Source organism: Falco biarmicus, chromosome 11 (assembly GCF_023638135.1).
Source record: "Falco biarmicus isolate bFalBia1 chromosome 11, bFalBia1.pri, whole genome shotgun sequence".
Taxonomy (NCBI): domain Eukaryota; kingdom Metazoa; phylum Chordata; class Aves; order Falconiformes; family Falconidae; genus Falco; species Falco biarmicus.
In genome coordinates, this window is record NC_079298.1 from 9,901,388 (window position 1) to 9,928,586 (window position 27,199).

Consider the following 27,199-nt stretch of genomic DNA (forward strand, 5'->3'; position numbering starts at 1 on the left):
CATGAACTAAGGACCTAAGAAAATACCGTTACAGAAAATAATCTGCTACAGCCCACAAACACCCATCCACGCCCGCTGAGCCAATAATCCTCCCGAAGAACTCATTTGACTTTATTGCCCAAATAAAAAGGAAAGCCGAAGGACTTCATGTGCGCGAAGTGGCGTTTTGTTTTAAATACTAATGGGCGCCCAGGCGTGTCTGTACACAAGAGGCTGAAAGCGGCTCCCGTAACGGGCTGAACGCGTCCCCCGGGGCGCCCCGAACCCCGGCGGACCCTCCCGCGCCCCAGGCCCCGCTCCCGGGGGCTGCCCAACGCCCCCCCCCCCCCCCCGCCGGCGGCCGCCCGGGCGGGGCAGGGGCCAGACCCCCCGGCCGCCGCGGGGAGGGGGCAGCGCGCTGCTTCCAGTCAAGGAGGCGCCGCGGGGAGGGGATCTGCCCGCCGGGGTGGGGTGAGGCGGCACCAGGCAGCCCCAACACTGCCCCCCGCCCCGCTTCCCTCCCCCGTACTCACACCGGCCATCCCTCCGCGCCGTGCGGTGAGGCGTGAGGAGCGGCGGGGCGGGGCGGAGAGGGGCGGGGAAGGAAGGCCGGGCCCCGCCGCCCGCATCACGAATAAGGCGGCCGCCGATTGGTGGGCGAGCGGGGCGCGCCCCTCCCGCCGGGAAATGGCGGCCCCGATGGGAGGGGAGGCTGGCGGCCTCAGCGCCGCGCGTCCTGTCACGGCAACAAAAAGCCGCTGTGCGGAGCCCCGCGGCGGCTCCGGGGTCACTCCCTCACAGGCACGGCTGGCCTCAGCAGCAGGAGGCTTAGCCCCGCGGGCGCGCTCCCGCCCGGAGCCCCCCAGGCCGCAGCGAGCGCATCCCGCCGGCGAGGGACGAGAGCCCGCAGAGCAGTCGCTGAGACCCTTCTTAACTTGTCAAAGAAACGTATTTTGCAAGGAGGTGCGGCCCTCTTTCCTTCTGAAACGGTTGTCTGCTCAGCAGCTCACGTCAAGGAAGACGGTGAGCCTTGGCAGTTCATTAAGTAGGGTGTAAGTGAAGGGTATTCCAGCTGGTCTAAAAATAAGGGCCTCTGAAACAGAAAGGGTAGTGACAGGCACAGGGAGGGTTCCTCAAAATGAACGGTGAACAGTGGCCCACAAGGTATTACGCTCAGTGGTGCGCTTATCTAAGAGGGATGAGGATATGTTCTTAGCAATCAGTTCTAGATCCTTAATTGTTCCTTCAAATGTTACTAGATAAATCATTAACTTGGGCTTTTTTTTTACCTAAATATGTCTGCCTTACTTGATAAACTCTTGGAACATTTACCTGTTACATAACAGGCAGCAGTTCTGTTATTACCTACAATCCTGAAAATCTACATCTACCAATAAAACTACAATCACAATTTGTAGAGAGCGTGGAGATGTTTATTTTAATAAAACCACGGTATATTCTGGTGTTTCGTTTCTGTATGCTGTATCTCCATGCCATAAAAAGTCTCCCGGGTGGAGAAAACAACTTTTATTTCGTTTCATTTCAAACCCTAAATAGGACAGCTCACTTTCACCTATTCACTTTCTCCAAGCTGAGGATGGCGAACGAGGCAAGCCTTGGGAGGGAGCTCAGCCCTTCTACATCCATATGGTGCTCTCTAGATAATCTCTGTCTCCTCACATCCAGTGCAGGGCAGAGTTTTTCAGTCTGTGTTCAGCTACTGTGTCCAGATGGAGAGATTACTTCTAAAATATCCGTGACGCGTTTCTAGGGATACAAAGCTGATTGTCAAACTTGAATTTTTATCCAGGGATCTGCTATTCACTGGAAAATTTGTAGTGGTCTTTTATAAGTAAAAAAAGGTTGAAAACCGCTGTTTAGCAGGAAATTAAGGTAAATTGACTGAGATTTCACAAGTACCTGAAGTTGGATGGGATAAATTCAGGCTTGTTCTAATTCTTTAGATTGGGCAAATGTCATCTCTATCAGTCTTGATAAGCTTCTCTTTCTGTGGTATCAGGGATTTTAATTTATCTTCACACAGTCTCAACTGTGAAAAGACCTAATTCTCTTGCTGTATTCCAAAAGCATACCAAATCTTTATTCAACACAAATAGTGAAAACCTGTTACAAGGTTTCTACACTGTTATCAGATACTTTCGTGGTGCAAACCAAATATGAGAAAATCCCTTTCATTAAGGGTTTCTTGCCAGAGCAAAGATAAAGGCTTAGCAAGTCTTATAGACATGTCCAAATCTAGAATATCACCAGAAACTGATCTCAGATAACTAGTGCTAAGAACCATCCTCAGACCAATTATTGGTTTTTAGAACCGAAAAGCTACCGAAACCCAGCTTACACAGTGGATTCAAACATTAGCTATGTACCATTTTTGTCATCGAGAAAGAGGTTCAATGCTGCTGTCTCATTTCAATTTCAAAATTAGGTGGTGTACAAGCACACAACAGGCTTGACCCAAAAAGGACTAACTCCTAGTTTAAAAAAACACAACCAAACAAAACCCAAACCACTAAATGTACAACAATAAGTCAGGAACCACCAATTAAAAATATGAGTTAATAAAGGGAAGTCTTATACTGACTTTTCCTGATAGACAAGAAAATATTAACAGAAAGACTTGAACCTAACCTCAGGTACCTGTACCAATGTCTTACTGTATCTGACTGTATGGGCTGCAGAATGACCAGATGTTATACAGGATTTGTTTGATATTAGCAGTCATGCCACTGTATTTCATTGCTTCAAAAAAAAGAAAGTAAAAACAAGTTAAAAGTGAAAGTAAAACTTGCCTGAAGCTGGAGTGTATGGCGGAGAATGGTGTCCTCTAAAGCATGAATCCACTTCTCCCTCTCATCAGCATCTCGAGCTGAAAAAGTATTCAAAAGATATTATTAAATTATATGCAGTCTTACGTACTAAAAAGTCATAAGCCAACACATCTGATGTCCTTACTAAATATGGAAGTTAAACCATATTTTTTTTTGTTAAGTCACCATGAACATAATTCCACAATTGTCTTAATATCCTGTTTATTCTTCTGTGGTTACAGGTCTGTTACATTATTATGTTAATTTACTCAGTGGTACTGGAGAGATGTTTTGAATAATTATGCGTGCAAAAAGCTGTTAAGCTTTGGTAGAAACTTTGTTCTACTAATGACTCTGAATTATATATCAAAAAGAAAATAATTGTAAGTGTAAGAATATGACAAATACAAGAACAGTTCTGCATTATTGCTATTTGTAACTATCTCTTGTTCATCTTTAGGGGCATACATGCAAAGAGAGTTTGCACAGACATTCCTCATTTAATTTATTAAGTAATTTTTAAATTTTCTTAGTTACAACAAGCTGTTCAACCTGTAATAAATTATCCAGTAATTCTACTTCAGTGTGGACATAGTAACTTTGAATAAGTTAGTCTTTCTGGTATGGATTCCTAAGACAGGACAAAGACCTCTTACAGATCACCAGTGTGAATAATGAAGCGCAACAAATAATGAAGTATATAATAAACATTTTTTAAACTCTCAAACTGATTAGAACATGAATCATATGTAAACAACAGCACACAATAATATTGTCATACTTCTGCAACAGACCACCATACAGTTTTAATTAAGAATCCAAGTCAGGATGTAATGACCAAAGAAGATGATTATGCTTCTCAGTTGCAGATGGTGATAGTTAAGAAAGCAATCTATTAAGTCATGATTAAAGGAGGCAGTGGATGGTTTTCAGGACTCAGGGGACAACGAAGAGAAAAGGAGCTGGAGAAGGAAGATTAAGAACAGATCAAAACAGGTAGGGACTATCATCACACACACACCCTTCCCCCCACCGATCCTGCTTTTCTTCGCTAGTTTGAAAAGAGTTCTTTGCTGAGATTTAAAGAGTGTTTAAAAAGCAAACAGCTGACCGAGCCAGTGGACTCTTGGTGAAGAAAGAAGAGAAAAATCCAGAGGGCATTAAATAAACTGTAAACAAACTGGCCCATATACAGGTTTAGAATAGTTATTGACAATTGTTTCTAGTTCCTCATTCAAGTGGAAGGTATTTAAAAGCAACAGGAAGCCTGCTAAAACCAAGGAAAGCTTAAGTGAGCTAGCACCTATTATGAATCGGAGAACTAAGATTCTTATCTGACTTATTTGTTATGGAGTTATGGAGGAAATATCTGTAAGTTATTATACTGAAATGTTCCCTTCAGCCTCAAAATGCTTTGTTTTCAATGTTCCCTTTCTCGCCCTTATGTTTCCATTGTTTTTATTCTTTGGTATTCTGCAGCACAAACCCATCTGTACTCAAAACCACCACAGGTTTTCCAAAGATGTTAAATAAACCCTCCTTCAGGAAATTATTTATGATTTGTTCACACATCCATTCCCATCAAGGGTATTTCATTGGCCAGAGGAAAGGATTAGAGAAGGAGAATCAGAAATCTCCCTGCCTTTAGGAGGAAGAAGCTGTAGGTTTTTCTAGACTCCCCAAAGAAAACTCCATCAATATCAACATAAATATACTGCATTGTTTACTTCAGTATATATACGCTATTTATGTCAAATTAGCAAAACCATCAGAAAAGAATTGGCAATTTTTGTGTTTGTGAGAAATATGCAGAATGTCTTTTAAACACAGAAACTTGCTCTGAGTCTAACTGATGAGGTGGCCTCACAAAGTAGTGGGGCAAAACTTCCATTACATGCAAAGTAAAAGTAAAAGCCCAGTTTGAAATGTAGCTAGTTTTTTTAAAAAAAAAAAATACATATTTTCCCAGATATTACAAGTCAATCCCTATTCATTATTCTTTTAAAATAGTAAAGTGTGATCAATCGCCCCAGGGATTCTGGTAATGTTACCATTAATCTGCACAAACTAAAACTAGACATAAGGGAAAGTGACTACCCAAAGTGCTCTCATATGCACAAAGGAAGTCTGTAAGAAGAAGTTAAAGTAATTAAACGTTACTTGGAACAGCAGGTAAGTAACTTTCCTGCAGGAACTGCAGCAAATACTAAAAAGCTGTGTTTTGCCATCTGTAATACTCTCCAAAACTCATTAGAAAGAATTTCTAACTTAGAGGGGTTCTTCCTACTAGTTCTCTGTATTTTAATGGAAAAGCTGAAGCAGGTGCTGAGGACAAGTTTATAATGCAGTGAAACCAGACACGATGAAGGTACAGAAACCATATGAACTCTGCCCAGATGACTACATTAAGCTAAATACATTTTGCAATGTGCAAAATATAGTTTTTCTTTTCACGTTATGTACACATATGCACACGAACACCCAGTTCTTTTTTCACAGCATAGCTTACACTTTAGCACTAATTTCAATTACTGAATTAGTCAATTAGAATTGGATATCTTTTCCTCTGATCATAGTTTTAATGCTTATTAACTTCTTTGGTTCTGCTTATCAAGAACAGGCCCCTTTGCCTAGTCCCGACAGACGTATTAATCAAGCTTACGCTTCTTACACCAGTCACCCCTGAACAGTAATCATATAAAGTTACTTGTGTCACTAATCTATCAGTACTTCAAATGTATCAATGCGTCAACTTTTCAAAGGTCTGTTCAAAGTGCGGGTGGTTAACGTATTTCAACATATGTAAGGTTTCTCGAGTTTGTTGTCTGGGTTTTGGTGGGTTTTTTTAATTGACCATCTCCCAGCCCCAAAGAACATCTTACAGGGGAACTGGGGTACAAGTCGCTGAGGAGCTACTAAGTAATTCACGGGCTACAAAAATCCCATGGTTCAAGTTTTTTGCCCACAATTATTTAAACTAAAAAAGGAACAATTAAGCTGTAGACCAGCGAATTAATCCTTGTACTGCGACAGACTTCCTATGACCTTCCATGCTGCCAGCAAAGAGAGGTCACTGTATTAGTTAAATGCTAATCTCAATATACAGCAGCCCATTAATAAAGGTTATCGCATCAAGACTTGTATATGAACCACTAAAGGAACAGAGAAGGCTTACAGCAGCAGGGAAGACCCAGAAACCACCCACTCAGTACAGTTCAAAAACTGAACTGACTTTCCCGTGCTCATAAATAAACTAAACTTTTGAAGCTTCTATTCCTCTAATAGCCCTTTCATCCCTCTTTCTACCACAGCTGAGCAGGAGGAATAGAAGCTGTATTTTTTCCTCATATACTAGACATTGCAAACTTACGGCATGCAATGATCAATCCTTAGGTAGAACGTATGAATCTCATCAATCCTGCTACTAAGACAAAGTTCTTGGCCATGACAGATCCAGGAACGCTGCCATGAGAGGACTGCTTACTGCACGGAAACACACTGCATTGCAACCTTTTAAGCACTCTGTTCAGGACACTGGTTTAACTTTCAGACCATCTATCATCAACAGCAGATCCTCCTGGCTCTCCTCCATACTCTCTTTTAAGAAGACCATGGAGAAAACAGTCGGATGCAGTTTTTAGTAAAGCAAGCTGTGAGAAAAGTTATATTAAATCTAATCAAAATGGCTGCTGTGAGATTAGGTGCAAGGAAAAGCTCCCTAATGGTAAAAGCAATTTAGAACTGAACAGCTGCCAAAAGATCACTGATGAAAAAAAAAAAAATCAATGGGAACATTCAAAAAAGAGATTAGCCAACACACTCAGAAAAAATTTATGGGAAAAATCTACGCACAATGGTCAGAGATCATTATCCACTCATATGTATGGAAAGCTAGATATCCAGGCCTTTTTTTATCTAAAGAGGGCAACTCTGGCCAAAGAAAAAGCTCTAATATCTTTTCAGCTAAAAAGCTTGTGATGCACACTACATAATATCCACTCTGTATCAGCAAATGCTGGAGGCTTTCTTCAGCAGATAGGAGACAAGAATGTTTTGCTCGTTAGTCCTGTGTCTCAAGTACCCTGAAATCACTCCAACTTTTTTCATGATTTGATCAGGCTCCATTTTAAAGTTAATCCCTTCCCCAGTTCCTATGGGAAAGCTACTCCAGAATTTCTTTCTGCCAACATATTTGCGATATGGCAATTATTACCTAGTCCAAGGAATTTCACTAGTATCTGTGCTTATATGAAAATGGAGGAATGATACCTGGTCCCTCCTGACACAAAACTAGAAAGAGGAAGAGCAGGGGGCAAGAGACAACATCAAGTTACTGTTTCCTAGGCTGACTCCAGAATCAGTATTCCAACAAACAAATAAGAAATACCGAGACATCTACATGGCACTTAAAAAACATAAAGGTGTTACTTCAGCTGTTCATAAGTGATTCAATTTTTTTATACTAATTAGAAAAAGAAATTAAATAGAGAAGCCCACTACACTACACAAATATTCACTGTGGATCTTAGTCTGAGGGGTTAATGCAACAGCTACCTTGTCAGCTGAAATTCAAGATGGACCAGAGCATCAGCTATCCACGAAAATATCAATGCTGTCTGCAGCTGAAAGAACATTAACAGTCTCTGCACTTTCCTCTATTTCAAGTGCCAGAATCATTAACTCAGTTTTTACTGCAATTTAACAGTGAATATTTTTGCACACAGACCCAACTACATACCCATAGAGTTATATGCCCAATGCTTTAAGCAAGAGGTGAATCATTAATGGCTGAAACACCGCAAATTTACTGTGATTATGTCAGTTAAGCTATTTTTACATTTTTCTAGTAGAATTAGTTTTTATGAACTAGATTACAATTTGTTCCTATATGCTTAACCTTTCACTCCTTTGTGTCTACAGTGCATCCTTCAAAAGGTACCTGTATAATTTATTATGACATCTCAGGCATGTCTGAGATAACCACGGGGTACTTAACACAATCACAGTCCTATTTATGACTAGGTCAGAGAAGCACACTTGAGAAATATGTAATTGCGTTACAGTGAGATTTAATATGATAATAGTATTTTTGAAGTCGTGCATTTTTTGTGATCTGTCTGGTTGGGCTTATTTGCCAGATATTTTAACATCCATTATATACTAGAAAAATGTATGAACTCTTTCCTAGAGGAGGTACAAAGAAAGAAAAGCAATTATTTTACCAAGGACAAAATTATGGAATGAAAAAAGTACTGAAGACAAGAATCATTGCTTCTACTGAGGAATTTCTGTAATTCAGAAGAATGATGTTTTACAACTCCTAAAATAGTCCCTTATCTCTGAATTTCCCAAACTGCCAAGTCAGATACGGCAGAGATTTGTAAAAGTTCTATTCCATGAGGATAAGAAGGCAAATGAAATGCAACTACATTAAATGCTCCCAGCCTCTAATAATTTCTCAAATAGAGAATAAATTTTGTAATTTAGAGTTTCTATAGTATTTGCTTTGTTGTGAAGAGATTATATGTGTTTATATAATGTACACCAAATGCTAGAGTACAACATAAAACAGATTACTTTTTCTAGCCTAAGCTTGATGGCATCTAAAGATTAGATATAAACAAGTTTAACAACTCTGCTCCACAGTACAGCATTTACCACCAGCATTTCTAGGTCATGCACAGCAGTACTTGGAAGACAGAATATAAAAAACATATCACTTCAGAATTAGCATACTGGTGTTTTTCTTTTTTCCTGTGTGCATCTACATGGGCACTAGGATGAAAGAAAAGCCTCAAGAATTAGTTAAAAAAGTCACTGGATTACTTATAAATACACCATACTGTCACAAAATGAAATGCATATTTTATTTTCATTCACTGTGACCTACTTACAGGCAGAACTCAGTAAAAAAAAAAAAGTCTATTACACCCACAGAGTCAATAGAGTCAATTATGCAGCCTTCATTCTGACATAACTTTCACCGATTTTTATGCAAAATTCCTGTATTTTCTCAGCCAAGTGCAGAACTGACGTAGCATCTTTACACACAAATAACCAGATGATAGAGGTGAAATTCTGACTGTATTGAGATCGATAGGATTTTTTGCCACGGATCTCAATGGAGAGAGATTTTATCAGTAGTGTCTAATAAGGTGGAAAAGCCAAACATCAAAGGGCTGTTCTGTGGCTAAACAAATAACTTTTTAAAGTCACTGAAGGCCTTTCAAACCATGGGAAAACATGTAAGATGAAGCAGGGTTTCATACAAACCTACCAAAACACTATCGTTTCATTGCTTGTAAATACTCTTCTAACACATGCAGCTCCTGCATCTGTCAGTAGGTTGAACATAGTCTCAGTACCGTATTTCCTCTATATCATAATTTTGGAGTTGTCACAATCATTATTCTCCTTTCCACTAATCTCCCTCCTGGTGCCATTCTCCACCTACACATATAAATCAACCCTCCTTTCGTTGATCTCCCTGTACCTACAGAAGACTCCTGTGCAGTCACAAGACAGAAAGTCTAATCTTGGCCAAAGAAAAAGCATCAAATGGTCTCCTGTGTACAATGTATTAGTAAGATTAATCTGTGATCTTGAGAAACCAACTAAACTCCTGTTTCACTGTTACCTATGCTCAAAAGCATTTTTAGCAAGCTTTACAATCAGCCCATAAACATATCTTCAGGTGGAAACTTGTGTGACAAAGGAGACACATGATCAAGATGCTATTAGTTCTCTCTGGGAATTCATACACAATGTATAATTTTGTAATTAAACATTTTTGAATGTGGGACAATCTGCAATTATCTGGGTTTTCACCAGAGAATGCCAATATTTAAATATTATAACACTAAGTAATAGTTTGTATAGTATAGTCTGTGGAAATGGCTTTCAAGGTATGTTTGCATTTTAAAAGTCACTGCAGATCATGTTGGACTAGCTCAGAAACTACTAGTTCAAGGCTTGAACTAAAAAAAAATATCAAAATAGAAGAACAAAAATATAACCATTTTCATTAGTCGATAACATACCTCTCAATTTAACAGGTCAAACTCAAGTTTATTGCTACTTGGAATTTCGTGTTAAAACAGAAGGAAAAGAGTGTTGAACTTCTCAGTATCCCTCCCCTCCTTATAGTGAGACCTCTTCTGGCCATTTCTCCCCTTCCAAAATAGTTGCCATATATCATATATACAGTTGAGATAATATATTCATGTTGATGCCAAAATAACAAGCAATAAATATAGTGTATCTTCCAGAGCAAGGAAAAAAGAAAACACATCACACAAATACTGTTTCAAGGTATTTCCTTTGCTACTCTCAAGTTTAACATACATTTTAAAATCTGCTACTTCAACCTCAAGAAATGGAAAACCAAGATGTGTTTATATATGACCATAAAAATTAAGTGCAGATAGCCTCATGGTATGATTAGAAAACAGACAATTATAACACAGGATGCAACGAGTGCAAGAAGGAACTGCGTGCAACAGTAAAAGCACAACCACCCACCACTCCTTGTGCTCTGGCTACAAGATCCAACTACTCAAAATATTAGTATGACACATTAATAGCAAAAAGGAGAAAGATGGAAGAGAGAAGAAGACAGAAAAATCATACTGCAAAATCTAAACCTAGTTCTGGTTCACAGAGGATTTTTTGCAGTTTTGCCAGTCAGGAGAGGACAAGATGCAGCCCAGAACTTTGTGCAGCACAGACCTGGTCAGCTAAAGGGAGGAGGGAAGGTAGCTCAGCTCTGATGTAAAAGTATGAAGAGACAAGGCTGAAAGATTTACTCTTAACGTAGCTGCTCACGCTCCTCTGCAATATAAAAGCACCATTGAGAGCATAGCATAGAGGAATTCACTGTTTCAGCATCACCAGAACCCCAAAAGGCCATGAAAAATTTAGCTTAGGATAAACGATGCGGTCACAGCAGTTATAAACATCACTGAGGAAAGCAGGACAGACCTAAAATTTCTACATCTTGATTTCACCAAAATCTCTCTATAGACATTTTTCAATATAAAATTTAAAAAGCTCTCAAAACTTTTTGGGGAAAAGGCTGCAATTTATGAATCATTATTTAAACTGGGTAATCTGATAGACTAAAGTGCCTCTTTATACCACAAGGGCAATCAGCTTCCTGTCATCTATTTGGTGGACAATGTTGAGGTTTTATAGAAGACTAGATTTTGACTATTTCCCCAAGTAGCTGTGAAACACAGGTCTAAAACCATTATACTTAATCTTGATACTTAATACGAACACTTAAAATCTCAAATTCTGATATGCTCAGCAGCTAAGGCCTTTGTGGGCCCCAGTATATCCTTAGTAATAGCCATGTCCCACACCAACAAAAATTCCCTGCTTTTATAACATTAAGACAACCTCTTGCTGTGCATATCTCCCTCTTTTCTCAGCTGGGATGGATGGTAAGCAGACACAAATCATGCTAGAAACTGGGGCAGGATGGGGAAGAAGGAGAAATCTACCTTTACCGGCTGACAGCTTTCATGTAATAGGAGAGTAAGTTGCACAGCAACATTCATGCTTCATTTCTCAAGATACTTTTGTGGCAGGAATAGGAAAGTAAAGACAAAAGGTAAAGCAAAATCATCTCAGATCAATGCACTGGACTGCTTCCAATCTTTCAGTCCTTTATTACATGAAACAGTGGAGACAAGACTGATTTTCCTTCCAAGGAACTGTGCTGCAGGCTGTAAAAATAAGAGCTGGGTTTTCAGGTAGGAGTTTAAAAATCTAAATTCTTCTTTCTGCATACAGTGTGTGTTTAATGAAGTATTTGAGTCCAAATAAAAGCCATTATTCCTTCAGGTTAGACAGCAATTCAAATATCAAGAAGGTAACAATACCCTTGCTGGACTATCCTGAACATCACGTTCCCACTATTGAATTTAAGCCAAGAGCATGCTAGTGAGCAGAAAGAGCAGCTAAGTGCTATGAAGGGTAGAGGAACCGACTTTCCAAATAGAAAGAGCTTATAGCTAGGTGATGATATGAAGATGTTAAAAGAAATTTAACAACAAAACCAACAACCAAACCAAAAAAAAAACCCACAGTGCCTGAAGGGTATGGAACATTTAGAACAGAGACAAGTATTACATTAAGAAAAAATATATTACCAAGAGCGAGCTTCCTGACAGGAAGGTACATTAGACTGAGAGTATTATCCCAAATGTCTTGCAATGACTTGAATGGATTTTTACATCTAATCTGAACAAACCCATGAGGGAGTGCTTTGAGATCTACCTAATTCAGAAGCCTTAGAATCAAGCCATGGCATTGGATATATGGTATGACCAAACAAGGACCAACCACGAGACGGAATACATTACTTTTAAACCTATCTTAAAATTTCGGTGGACATTCTACTCCTCCCTTCCTCCTCTAGTGTGATACAGCAGTACAATAAAGGGAATAATCTTCTGGGCACTCTGGCAGAGCTGAAGTTAAGCTGACAGTAAAACCAAAACTGCTGTTGGTTTTATTGCCCATATTTATTCAGTTCACTTCTTTCCTTTATACCCAGGCATGACATATATGGATACTGTTTGATATGTATGTAGTCATCATTCAAAGCCTACATTTTGTTTGTAATAAAAACTTTTTAACTTTTACTAATGTTCAATACAGGGATGGCCACTAGGAAGCACAGCTGCAAACAGGATAGAGGAAGACTGTCACAAGCGGCAACAAAATATGAACTACACACTGGGAAGACTTAGAATTTACCAAGATCCAGTGACTGGCAAATCTTAGTGGGAGATGCTAGAGGTTTAGTGCTTCAGAAATTCAGTTACACACATACATACACATACAGGAACAACAAACATGTGAGAAGTTGTTCAGACATCTTTAAATGACTCATTTGCCCTTCATCTCATTACCTATATCTCTAGAGTTTTAGACAGATGCACAATTTTGAGCAACTGACATTGAGAAGTAATTAATTAATCCAGTATGAAGCTTTTCCTTCTTTTCCCAAATTCAAATTCTATCACTGCCTATCAGCAAAATCTCACTGAGACCAAGAAGATTCAAGTGTTCACCAATCAGTACTTAAAGTCTGAGTACATGAAAGCATTTTTCTTTTGGAGGCTGAAAAAGAAACTGTTCCACTGCAGATGGGACCCTAACGCAGACACAGCTCAGCAGATCCTTGAAATCTTGGAATTTTAAAAGTTCTGTTGTTTTTCCAACTAGGCTCCAGTTTGTTTGGAACCTTAGCTGTCTCTGAGAATGAAGGCAGGCAGTAAGAAGGAAGAGATTGTACCTTTTAAAAATTCGCCATTTCTGCAGCATTCTCTTGTACAAGACTTTTTTTATAAAGGGTGGATATATTTATAGCTATGACTATCTCGCAGAACAAAAGCTCTATCTGGATCATGTATTTTAAAAACTCTTAGAAAAAAAATGTTAAGAATACTGTAAGTTTTCCTGGATTATTCCCAGAATCTGTTCTATGTATCCTGTGTAGTCTCAGAATACTTTTTATAGTATTTACATTATTACCCATTCACCATTCATGGCTGATAGTGACCTGTATTTCACATAAATTAAAGCCTGTGTAATACTGAATTCATTTAATATAATGGCCAAACATTTTATATATAAATATATATATCTATATGAGATAAGGGCTGCATGAAGTGAGAATACATTTACAGTGACTGTAAGAACTACAGATACATATCCACAAATCTGTTTTATACCAAAATATCCCAGCACTAATATCTTACCTGTCTTTTTACATTTTCACATTACAGCCACATATATTAATACTGTGCTTGTGTCATTATTATAATTTTCTGGATAGCAGGGATGTTATCTTCATAATATGCTAATAGAAAAAGCATAATACTGAAAATAGTATACAAGATCTTAGTTCGCCACTAAAGGAGCACACATGAATCCTGAACTGGTATGAAATGCACACTAATTGAGATTATAAAGCATGAGACGTTATGTGACAAAACTGGTGTTCAAAAACTATCAATATTACTTAAAGCAGAACACTACTTGTATCAAATAGTACCAGTCTTGGCTTAAGATATCTGACTATCCAAAAGAGAATATAGCATATAAGAAATCACTGCACATAAGGCTTATTAAAAAAGGTATATCTTAGTAACTATAGATCACAGACTTCCAGATTTAGCTGTATCAAATTCTCAAATATTCAGCAGTATTTAGCTTCATAGTACTGAAAGATTGCCGTTAGTATGGCATTCCATTACTACATTAGCAATTAGCTTGCATTGCATCAGTTATCCCTGGAAACAGTAGATTTAAGCATTACTGTGAGCTCAGCATTATGAAGGTATGTTTATGAGGCTTAATGCAGTGAAAAGCCAGAGTACGGAAGCAGCATTTAGGAAGAACTGTAGCACAAGGAATACAGATGCCAGTGACAATATGGTGTACAATTAATGTTTATCATTAGAAATGTTCTCAAAAACACAGCAGTACTAAAGATAACTCCCATTACCAAATCACTGATTTTTAAAACCTGTACAGTACAGTATAGGGTATAGAATGAATTATTCCAGTTTACATAAATTAATATGACTGGTTAAATGCAAATGTGCCTCTTGGAAATGTAGTTTCCAGCTCTATGCAAAGCAATTAAATGATTTAGTCACTACATTTTAGAGGAAAAGCAAAAGGACTAGCAAATGTTAGTTGAAAAATATTTTCATCACACTTCCCTAAGATTTTAACATTCAGAAAAGATAAGTTCTCTAGCCAATATTATCACAGTATTTTGTCCTACTGCTGCAGATAAAATAATTTAAGGAGTACATAACAATTATATAGTACCTTACCCTTTCTACCGGTGAACCATAGCATGCAATGACGAAACATAGCAGTGGCAGATGGCATTGGTGTTAGTAAATGTGAATAAAAGGATAATAGCAGAGAAATGGTGACTGGCAGACAAGACACAGAAATGTAGATGAAATGAATGCAAGCTGGTAAATCTTGAAGCAAAGCTCCACCTTTAAGCCAAATGTTGCCTCTAGTCTCCTCATAATTGAGTATTAAGTTCTATTTGGATACAAATTGCAACCTTCAGACCAGTCTTGATTCTCTTCATACAGAAATGCATAATTGTATCTTGATAACGCAGATCAGAAACGTTTTGCAAGCGAAACCCATAATCAGAAGCCCATTACTTCCTCCCCTTGAGTGATTTATTCTTTACATTTTTAATCTCCAAATCCTGCTAGAGCTACAGTCTCTTTCTAGCACATATGTATCCACTGCAGATGTAAATCCCTGCCTAACCTGCAGCACCCCTGGATCCAGAATGTTCTCAGTGTGCTCATTCATGCTGTTCTGTTGCCAAACATTTAAAATCATCCATCAAATACAAGTGGAATCTATTATAAGAAAAAAACAATCTCTTCTTTCAGCTCACCCTGAAAATGGAAGGTTTTCTGATCAACAGTTATTGTGAAGGTGCTGTCGTCCTCATCGTCTATACCAATCACAGCTCCCTGTGAAACAAAGAACAAAATCCTGATAAGGCAAGCAGTGACATCAGCAGCATACACTCCAGCACTACACCACTGGAATTTAAACAGCATTGACAAATTAGAAGCAAACTGAACACAGTAAAGAGCAGAACAATTCTGTGTTTACTCACAGGATGCAAGTCAGTTCCTGAATAAATTTTTAGTTGCAGATAAGAACAGTAATTATTTGTAAAACTGTGATTTATTAGATAATACCATGCATCTTTTAATTTTGTAATGGAGGTGGCTTAACACTACAGCATCATTATAGTAAACGGTTTTCTACTACATTCCAACTTATATTTTAAAGAAGAGTGGGGGACAATATTGTGTAAGTACTTTCCATGTATAAAAATACTAATTCATAGATACTCTATAAAAAGAAGCTCTTGACCTGATTTTATCTACCAGTCTATAAAAAAAAAAAAAATCATTCTAGCAGAATGAATTTGGCCCATCGTGTCGGGTCACTGGTACCCTGCAAGATCTAATTTTCAGTCCCTAAGTAAATATTAACAGTAAGTCATCAGGATATATCAAAACCAGTTAGCTTTGTCCTCTAATTCCTCATGAATTATTAGAAGGAAATCCAAATAAATTTTAGAGTTAAAGGCCATCTGTGCTTAGCTTTTTAAAAATCTATCCACATCTTCATTTCTGCCCCCCTAAAACACTTAATAAATAACACAGTTTCACCCAGGAGAAGATGACAGTGAAAAAAGAACCATTCCAGGCCTCTGCCAATTCCAACAAATTACAACATTTAGTTCAAAAATCACCAATTAATTTCCTCAGTTTCTCTTCTCCTCCAGGAGCCATGGCATCAGGATCTGTTTTATCTTTCCCCCTCTGACAAAACAGACATCACTGGAAGGAGGACATATTTCTAGGGTAAATTTTGCTCTTACTGTCAGAGTAAACGGCAAGTAACAGTAGTACGAGTGGCTGTGAGTGAATTCCAACAAGTGCTTCCTTTCATTCAGCCAGGTACCATATACCAACTACAGAGCAGGGGGTCAGGTACCTATCAGACCGGCCAAAACATAAGAATTGTTTTGGTACAGACTTAGGGGCAGAAGGATCTGAATCAATCTTATTCACACATATTCTTCCTAGCCCCTGTATGAGGTTTCTGGCCAATGGTACCAGCTCATACATGGCTGGGACTGTCACAGGCACCACAAGACAGTGGAAGGCACAGGTCCTATTTAAGAACAGCACTAACCATATGTAATTCAAGGGCACGTAGCAGGAAAGGATAGCTCCATTCCCTCAACTGCCAAAAATGTACCACTTAACTTCTCCAAAAAAGCATCTTCCATACAGGCTTTGCAAGGACAGTTATGTGATCACTATAAAAGAGGCACCCAAAAAGTGTACCCAAGCCAGTATACTTCTGAATACTTTCAGTGCCAGGACATAACAACAACCAGCCGACTAGCCATTATATTCAGAGACTATCTGGTAACCAAACAGCGTGCCAGCAGCATGACATGATGGGCCAGATTCATTTTTCCAGAATTATTTTTCTTTTTTTTAAATATACCAATAGATAAAGAAAAAAGTTTGGCACTTTAAGTACATGTTTTGCTATGCAATAAATCAGATCACTGCAAGTTGTACAATATCATTCTCCTCACCAGCTATATCAAAAACCTGTAAGTCAGACACCAAGAACATGATGAAGATATTCTCCCCGAAGATTATAGGTAAAACTAACGTAAGGCTAAAAAAGGTCAGACTAGGACAACGAAGTCCTGCCTTTATCCCAAGTGCTGGGAGGGAACTGAGGAGCAGGAAGAGCACAGGGCTGTCTGTGATCGCCACACAATGCTCCATCAAGTGCAGATGCTCTGATCACAACACTGAGGCAAAGGGTCTGAGCCTCAGCATAGAAGATGCTTCTGTTGTCATGCAGATAATACACATAAACAAGCAAAAGAAAAACTAGACTGTGAAAGTTTAAGTGTATATTCCAGAAAACTTCAGCAGGACTTACGCATAGTATAGATGACATAGATTTCTCTATGAATATACCTTGCTAAGTACACTACGACCGTCAAGAAAAGAATCTGAAGATGAAACTTCAGGCCTATGAAACATGTATCAAGAGCAAAAAGGTGAGGAACAAGCTTTTAAAAATCCGTTCAAGAAAAACGGAAGTATTTTAGCCAAATTGCTTAAATTACATGTTTGTTTATGTTCACACTTACAGTTACAAATCAACAATTACTCTAAACAGAAAACCTCTTTGATAGAATTTCAGACTGCAGAAGCCCATCTGTTCAGCTATCAGTATCACTGTCATCTGCCAGAAGAGCTGCTTTACAAAAGCAGAAAAAATAAAGATTCCTTCTTCCATAAAAAATCCCTACACACATTCAGAGAAAGGAGGGAGGAGTCAGCAAACCTTCAGAAAACTCCAAAGGGTTATTTGAGGTGGGAGAGTGGCAGATGGGGGAAGAGAAAGGGATCATTTTATGTTAAACACATATAAAGATGGATCATGCAACATTGAACAGATTGTTCACTTTTAGTATTTCCCAAACTGACACGCTGAGGCCAACCTCCACATTGACAGGCTCACAACACTATTAAAGCAGGCATGGTTTTTCAGACTAAATTTTTCTGCACAATAGAAAAACATCCTCATGAATCTTTGGGGATGTCATGTTCTAGACAATGGTTTGAGTTTACATTACCCTTAAAGAAATTCCAAATTAAGACATCAATACATTAAACAAGGGAAAGTGGAAAAAAGTCATCTGGAATCCAAGTGATTGGAGATTCTTTGTATGAGTTTCCAAAGGCTGTAGGTACCCCTTTATTAAGCCCACAGAAAGACTGGAAAGGAGTAACAACAGAGGAAGGAGTAATGGAAGAAGCAGAGTTCTGCTGCAACACTCATCACATTATGTGCCAGACCACAGATCCCCTTGCCTATACTTCTCTTATTCCAAGACTCAAAATGTTCCCATTCATACCCATCATACTCCTGACTCCATCCCCCTGTTTACATCAGCTCTTCACAAGACTGCTGCATATTGGAACCAGAGATTCTGTAAGGAATGGGAAAAAATACAGAAAAAAGACTTCTGCAAGAAATACTTTTGGTATGTGCATGAACACAAGGTAGAAACTGGGCATGTGAAAAGGTATCACAGCATTCCCATCTCAAATCAGTACTGTCATTTCACGCTGCAACAGTAGCACTCAAGGATAAATGCCCCAAGCCCTGGTGCCTCAAACAAATACCACTGAGCTTTCCCACTCTGCATCTTTTTACCTCTCTTTCCCCAATTTGTACCCCCTCCCAGCTGATATTTCAAAAACCTTGCCTGCTGTGCTCCTCCTTCCCTTTCCAGTCCTTTGTTTCACTAAGCTCAAGCGCAGCCAAGTGGCAGGCCTAAAGACTGTCCAAACTGGCAGAATGGAGGACACAGTAAAAGACTACAGGCAAATCAGAAGGACAGAAGAAAGCAGTTTTGCAATGACTTCTGTAGGGACAGAACATATATATATAGATACACACACATATATATATCCACACACAAAGAAATGAGAACTGCAAGCAGCAACTTTTTCATAGCCTGCTACTAACCCTGTCATATTACCCTGTCATATAATGTATATGTACAAAATATATAAAGTTTTTATACAGTATATAAAATTATAGAATGCAATTAGCCCAGCATGTCACTTGACCTCTAATATTTCCTTTCTTTAAATACTTTCACTATTTCAGTATTTTGCAGAGTCAGGAATAGAGCACAAACCTCAGAAGTCTCCGTGCAGTTCTCTCCATTAGGCCACATTATATACAGTAAGTAATTAAGTACTGAATAAAAAAACACTTACCCTGAGTCTAACACAGCCTCGGCGTGATCCTCTCATCATTTTGTCTTTTGACTGAAACAGAAAAAAACAGATCACTGGATTAACAAATATAGTAAGAATTGCAAGCAGAAAGTTAGTTATTCAAAGCAACTGAGAAAAGAATAAATAATTTTTCAATAATGTTTTATTGACTGATTAAATGAGATGCAAGTTCTGTTACAAAATAGGTTAGTTCTCACAGAAAAGAAAGTACACCACCATGGTATGAAAAAAATAATCCTTCAAAAAAATAATATACAATATCCCACTTCAAGAAGTTTTGTAGATACCTTGAAGAAATACTTAGAAGATGCAGTCCACACCTTTATAGAAAGTAAAAAGTGAAGAAGAAAGGAATTAGGAAATAGTAAAAATTGGCAGTATACTGATTTACATCTTCCTCCCTCCTCTCCTACTCTCAGAAAAGTGTCCATATAACAAAATACAGCTGTGCAGGCAGAATTGTACAAATGAAATTATAACCCTATCAGAAAGTTTCCCAGATCTATACCCTTTTTCATACAAATATACATTTCATGTTTAGACACCCAGATCAGAAAACAGGATTCCTGCATCCATAAACAGTGCTCAAACCTGTAGATTAGCCCATCTTGCAGCTAAACTACTGAACCCCCTCTTTATTATCTGTTTAAAGCACTAACAAGGGAATTCCAGGGGAAAAAACCCTCAGCCCCCCAAAACAGGCAACTCTCAACAGCCAACTCAGTCCTAGCTTGAAGTTGTGATACTTTGAACTTTCAACTATTCCCAGGACTGACTCTGGTAGATTTGTCAGTAACTTTCTGCCAATGTTGTGTTGCTGGGCAAATAGTGGCAAGCACAAGCAGTGCACACACAAACTCTTTAAGATAAAGAAAAAAAGAAAAATTTCAGTCATCCTAAATACTCAAGTTTTCTGACAAGAGGCAAAACATATTCTGTTTTTTAACTACACACACATTCCATTTTTTAAATGAAAAATGACACACCATTGTAGCCCTGTCTGCAAAGGCAGTCTGGTCTAATTCAACCCCTTCTCTCTTACCATCCAAATGTTCAAACTACACTCTTTCAGGTCATGAAAACACAGCTATCACTGGTGTCTCATGAACAGATTCTCTTGCTGTCATTTTCTGAAATGCCCACTTCTTTCCAACCCTATCTAAACAATTCCATCTAGACAATATATTGGTGTGATTATGGCCAGCCCTTTTTCCACTAAAGCCATCAGACAATGAAATCTTACTGATAGCAGTAGGGAAAAAAGACAGGAATGAGAAGTATCAGTTGTAACAGCAAGAAATTATTCTTTATCTGCTACATATTTGAGATATAGCTACAAGGAAAGCATAAAGCAGTCACAGCAAGTCCTATTCAATAAAGATAATTTAAAAATACAGGAGTCACAGCTTCATATGATGTTTATGCTGATCTCTCATTCAACTCAATCTCTAATTTGTCAGAGTACTGAATGTTAGAAACCATCAGTATTAATCTACTTGTTTCCATATCAATACAGGTTAGCTGATCAAAATGAAATGGAAATAAATACCAGCAGTGTATCCATAATGTATTCTACAGATAAATAATTTCTTTGTAAATATCCTGAATGAAAACTTCGACATAGGGACGATTTTTTTTTTAAGGTGTTTTTTTTTTTAAAGTTCAAAACCAAGAAAGGATCTAGAAACAAAGCTACTCCAACAATTTCCCATCAGGAATTGCATATACTTGGAACACACCTCACTAGAGTACACTTTTATTTTTCATATTCACTGCCTTCAGAGTTCTCAGATAGGAGGGCACCACCGAGAGTTTATTACTCCCTCTGGTGGTTTCAAGAAGAAATATTGGCATAATCTTAGCAGGAAAGACAGGATCTGGATGGAGGATGCCACTCTGCAGCAGCTGAAGGAAACGCATCAGGTCTGTCCAGATGACATACTCCGGGCGCTCCGGCGTGCCAGGCAAAGCACTCCCAGCTCACTGTACTGCGCACAGGCAGGGAAACAAATGGGATAAAAGCCAAAGGTAGCAGAAGAGAGATTTGGTTTGGTTTGGTTTAGATCCCTCAACAAGATAAGTGCAGGGAAGATGAGAGCTAGTCCTACTGCAAGGGAGAGCAGAATCCCAACCACCCTGATTTCCACTGTGCAGACAGACTATCAACTCAACTGCAAAAGATACCGTAAAAGCCTTCCTTTTTCTTGTACACCACATTTTAATGAAATGGAAATTAAGTTTAACCATTATGATATTCTTAGTCTGCAAAAAGATTCGCAAGATAAACCACAGGTTCACGGTGTGGTCCTATATACTTATCATTTCGCCACCTTCAGACAGAGCTTTAATTGGTTAATACCAATTATAATGAAGCAGTAAATCTAATTCATTCTACCTAAGTGCAATAAAGCACCTATCATTCCAGTATCTGAACCCCCTGTGCACTAAAGCATGCAGCTATCATCACGCACAGTGCTGTATTTTCTCATCAGAACGCAGCAAATCTTTTACTGATTGCTACAGGACAGCACTTTACAACATAACTCAGCTGACGTTTTAGATTCCCACACACCCCCAAAGTAAGATTTTATAAAAAACACAATTTAGACAGCTTCAGCTTTCCCTTAGAGCATTACATTTTACCCTTTTGTTGAAATTTGTCATGGGTATCCATTATGTCCTATGACTCGTCAAGTATTCCTGGATAAATAAAGCCATCCCATACCTGTTTTGAGGAATGGTTCCATTTCACTGAATAAAATCTCATACGGCAGAAAGACATCTCTGAATGGCTAATAAAAAAGTCACACTTTACTTTCTTTTTATATTTAAAGTTTTAATATGCAGCTATCTTTTTTCAGCGATCAGTTTTATAACCAGACAAAATGACATTTTCAATAACTTTCAGTACACAGTGCACTGATTTTGATGCTGATGAACTTGAATAGGTTACAAGCAGACAGCAACACAAGATAAATTTAAGCTGAAACTCAAATAAAAATCTGTAAAAATTAGCAAAGCTATACAGTATTACTGAAGGGGGAATGTAAGTATCTCCCCCAAAAATATGGCCTTTACTGGTTTCTTTTTTACATCCCCCCAGTGAAGTTGATCAAATACAGAACTGATCTAACATGAGGCATTTCAGGTAACCTACAGCTTCTTAAGAGAAATGTAAATAATGCCTGGGTCTATTTATACAAAACCAAACAAAATTAAAATCCTAACACACACACACCCCACCCCACCCAGCCCTCATTCATCTTTAGAACTACTACTCCATTTGAATTTTAGCTGTTGCATGGAAAGTTTTAGATTTCAATATAAAACCCAGCTGCTGTCTGCCTCCAAAGCTTCTCAGGCCCACGTTCTGCTCGTGCAGGAGTACACAGAACTTTTCAGAGTACATTTTTGACTCACACAGTCCTGTCAAGGAAATCTCTAATATAAGTACACAGATGAGCAAAACCACTTACAATATTTATTTCCATTGGGGATGAAGAACCTGGAACAAGCTCTACTTATAAACAGTGATATTTGGTGTTTAAATACATCTACAGGAGAAGCTTTATTTTGGACCACTTCCCATAACGTTCATTGTTCCCATCAAACGCTAAGGCAACCCTTATTTTTCAAGCAGAAATAAACACCAACAATTCAAAACTACCATTCCTCTAGCTCCCTTGCAAGGCATGCCCGTCTCAGAGGAGACCTCCTTAAGCACAGGGACAGCATCTAACAGCCATGTTGTTTCTGTAGCTAAAGCTTCGGCTTTTGTGGATGCAGTCATAGTGCAGGAACCAAAACACTGCAGGAATAACTGATGATGCCACTGGGGCTCATATAACCCCAACAGATGCCATGTATATCTGAAAAAGGTAAGGCAATAATTTATGGTTCCTGACACAGAAAAGCATTACACTGCTTATAGAATCCTACAAGAAATTAATACATGAGAGACCCTAACTGGATCAAGGTGAAAGAGATAAACACAATCATAGGACCCTCTCTTCAATCCTCTTCCCCCAGAAGTGCAGCCACAGACTAAACAGTCTGTGTCTGCAACAGGACTGGGTATCTGATCACCATGTTAATCTTTTCAAATTTCTAAATATTGTAATCGCTGTTAAATGTTCAGACTGTATAACTCTGAGTTATTTTAATAAAGCTTATTCATTAAATTGTCTCTCTCGCTTGACAATTCATTAGCCTCAGCTTAACTGCTCCCAATCTGCATCAAGGAAAGACTTTTAAACAGCCAGAAACCTTAAACTAAGTCGTCATCCAACAGCAACAACAAAAATTGATCCTCTAGATTGCTACTGGGTTTATTTTGCACATCTAATAAAAAAATAAATAAAAAACATGCAATAGATGAGATTTTGCAGGTAAGTGAACAAATTTAGTACTAAACTGGTTTTCTTTGGATCCACAGCTAGCACATGATCTGTACTCGTCTCATTTGCCAAACTGTACCCATCTTGATCCAGGTCCTACATGAGCACCCGACTACACTTCATCAAATTAATGGACCAGACAACATGTCTGGCTTTGAGAGGACAGACTACGTGCAGTTCAGAGTGCCAGTACAAAGTTAACCCATCAAATATTCTTGAACAAATCTGAACAGGCACAATATGTTTATATTGGATGAGAAATGCCAATGACGTGCACCGCAAAGTGATGATCAAGTATTGGGAGATCTAAAACCAGACCTATAGCCTAACTACTAAAGAGGAGTCAACTACTTAAATCATAATCCTGTAACAATTTACTTAGTGCATCAAAACCTGTGATACAAAGTTAAAACTATGTACTAAATTCAGTTCAGTGTTGCATAATAGCTATCAATATTTTTTCTTCAGAGTCCATAAATTCAGAATTCTTTTTCTTACTATCCCTGGTTTGCTTATAGTTTTGTCTGTTTTTATTAGACTCGCTGAGCTGTTTGCAATTGCAGTGCATGTGACAGATCAAGTTATTACAGGAAAAAGTGTCACCTTGGCTGAGAATGGAAAGCAGAGACCTCAAAGGGAATGTTTGTGCAAAAGCAGATGGCTTTTTTCCTGTTTTCTTGGGATTTTTGCACACAGCTGTCGGTTGAGAAACTGTATTTGGAAAAAGCAGGAAAATGCATTCATCTGAAGGTCTGTACCGCAGGGGCACTGAGCCATGACTCCAGCTTCAGAAGCATCATTTCAAATCAAGTTAACAAGATTTGTTTTCAGTTCACCACCAAAGGTTCATGAAACTGCTGCAAAATTTGAGTCCCCCTCCTCCTCAATATCTGGATCATACAATCCACAAGCAGTTCTTCAGTACAGCACAACAAGTATTAAAGTTGCTAACTACAAGAAATCTTTCAAAAGCACGATGGGAAAAATAGTTTTACACCACCACAACTACTCCTCCTAACAACTGTTATCACACAGATTTTGCTCCTGAAGGCATTCAACCAGCATATGTTTTTAAAAGTAGTTTCATGGAATGTTTAACAGAACATTTAAATGTATTCTTTAGGCACTTATTGGTGCAAGAACCATTAACATGATGGCAGGCTGCTCAGTTTTGTTTCAATAATACACGCTATGGAGCTGTCATACACAATATTTTCTTGCAAGCCTCATTCACAATACAAGGCAGCTGCTTAAGTCTACAACATTTTGAACAGTTCTCCTTTCAATACCACCATGTCAAATATCCACAAAGTTTTAAAATATTTTAAGGAACTGACTTTCCTATCTACTGGCCCTGGTTTTAGCATTGTTTCCACAGTTATGCCAGTTCTGCTTTCAATTTATTATACAATTAAAATATTTATTTAAAGAGTACACTTAAAAAAAGAATTTTAATCAGATTTTCAACCTTGAGGGGTTTTCTGGGTTATTTCTACAGGATTCCCAAGGGTAATCAAGGCTGATGTGCATTTAAGACAGCACAGAAAACACAAACAAAAAGCAAATTGCATTCAACTCCCTCTTCCTCCCTAGCCATTTCTCTGTCTTCACGCTATCACCCAGTATAATATCAACACACATTTTTTATACTGACGTGCAGAAAACAACAGAACAAATTCAGCTGAAAAAATAAAACAGCAGAAAGTTATTTTTCAGCTGGAATCCGGCTCATGGAACAACTTTACAGCTGCTGTGCCAGCAGAAGGCAGAAATAAGCCACTTTGAGACTTTTCTGTTAAATATTGTCAGTGCAGCCAACTATATGCTGAAAAAAACCACAATACTTCAGTAGACTTACATTTGTGATACCTTCAAGAGAAAACACTGGTGGATTCACAAAGAATATGGAGGGGAAAGAAGAAGTAATTTGTCAAACCATTGGTCAAACTGATCCAAAATGGCACACATATTTATTTCATCTTTTGCTCTTAACAAAGGAAAGAAAAAACTAACGGTTTACTGTTATCAGACAACCATTTATTCAAGCAAAACCATTTATGGCAAGTCCACATCATTTTCTCTGAAATATGTAATTCATAAATAAATTTAAACAAATGTAATTACAAGCAAATTTGAGGATGTGCATTCTATTCTGAAAAAGAAAAAAAACACTACAAACTATCAAAGAAGTGGGGAAAAAGCAAACAATTCGGCTTTGTAAAACACCTTGGAAATGCATGTGAGAAACATCTGCATTCACACTTGCAAGTAGTGTTACTAGTACAACTAAGTAGAGGGGAAGGAATAGACCAATGAAAACAGAAATGTGTGAACCTTAAGTTCTCATTTTCTTTCTGACTCAGACGATGTAAATTCTTTTGCCTTGCTCCTTGAAAGTCCTAATTATGTCAGAAATGTAAATTTAACTTAATTAATTTGCATCTGATGTATGTATCCAAAACATATTTAGGTTAACATCTGCTCATTTTACCAAAAGACAAAGCATACTAATTTAGGTGCTGCTTTTTTTCCCCCACAAGTACAATATTACTGCACAGTATCCTTAATGTGCAATAAGCGTTCGAGCAGAGTTACTTTACTGCATTCTATTTTAAGTTACTACCAAAGAAGGCTAAATGCAACAGTGCAAGGACACACTTATGAGGAGACGTGTATTTCTGGCTCTCTCTCTGATGGAAAGTTCAGCCGCATCAGAAGTTATTACCCTGCAGTTTTCCACAGCTCCTCTGCCAAAGGTTAATTGGCTATTGGATCTGCTGGAGAAAGGGTTTGGTTTCCTGTGTGCGCAACTTTCTGGATTGAAATGGGCTAAGGAGTCTGAGAGAGGTGATGAGCAGGTAAATGCTGATGGGTTAACCACAAAACTGTTTCCAGATTGCATGTCTATGTCACCATGTTGAAACCAACCCCACCCCTGCATTATGCTCACAGGGAAAGGCCAGTCTCAGGCTCAAAATGTCACCCAGTTACACCTACAGCAGGACAACTGTATTGTTTCAGGCTGAAATTGGCTCAGAGGGAATGGAATACATGACCCTGTGTACCTGGTCACATCGATACGCCTTTAATTCAAAATACAAGGCTGTATATACAGAACCACAACAGGTCATCTCTCCACCTAAATAAAGCCCCCAACCCTGCTAACATTCCAAATTACCGCTGCTTATGTACCACAGCTTTATAAACTCCCTACAATTCAGGAATTACTATGCGAAAATGAAATGGCAGAGCTGAACGAGACAGCGTCCCCCTACCTTCTCAAACGCTAATATTAGTGAGGCATGTGGTCAGCTGGGACACGATCAAATTGTCTTCAAACCCACGTTCCAGCTGACCCTACAACCCTACGAGCATCATGCTAGCCCACGTGAAGAAGCACGCGCGCTGAAGGACCAGTTCTTTTGGCAGCCAGTCTTCCAACACGATACGCACCCTTAGGTACAAGAATGAATTCGGACGCCTCGAGAATGGCGCAACAAGTACTTTACAGACATATGTGCAGAAAAGATAGCACACTGATATCAAAAGCACTCTAAATGTTAAC

At 38.5% G+C, this 27,199-nt stretch overlaps 1 protein-coding gene across 3 annotated transcripts in view; it reads right to left on the reverse strand.

Annotated features, from left to right (window-relative positions):
* Positions 1-27,199, reverse strand: part of OSBPL9 (oxysterol binding protein like 9) — a 63,894-nt gene that overhangs the window by 34,917 nt on the left and 1,778 nt on the right. For 2 of the 3 annotated variants that reach the window (XM_056355743.1, XM_056355742.1), the window contains exons 2-4: positions 19,217-19,267; positions 15,262-15,340; positions 2,790-2,866 (exon numbers count right to left, since the gene is read on the reverse strand). In XM_056355743.1, coding sequence (XP_056211718.1) covers positions 2,790-2,866; positions 15,262-15,340; positions 19,217-19,267 — 207 coding nt within the window. Of the gene's footprint in view, positions 1-512; positions 591-2,789; positions 2,867-15,261; positions 15,341-19,216; positions 19,268-27,199 lie in introns of those variants that run through there. The other variant, XM_056355744.1, reaches the window with a different exon arrangement.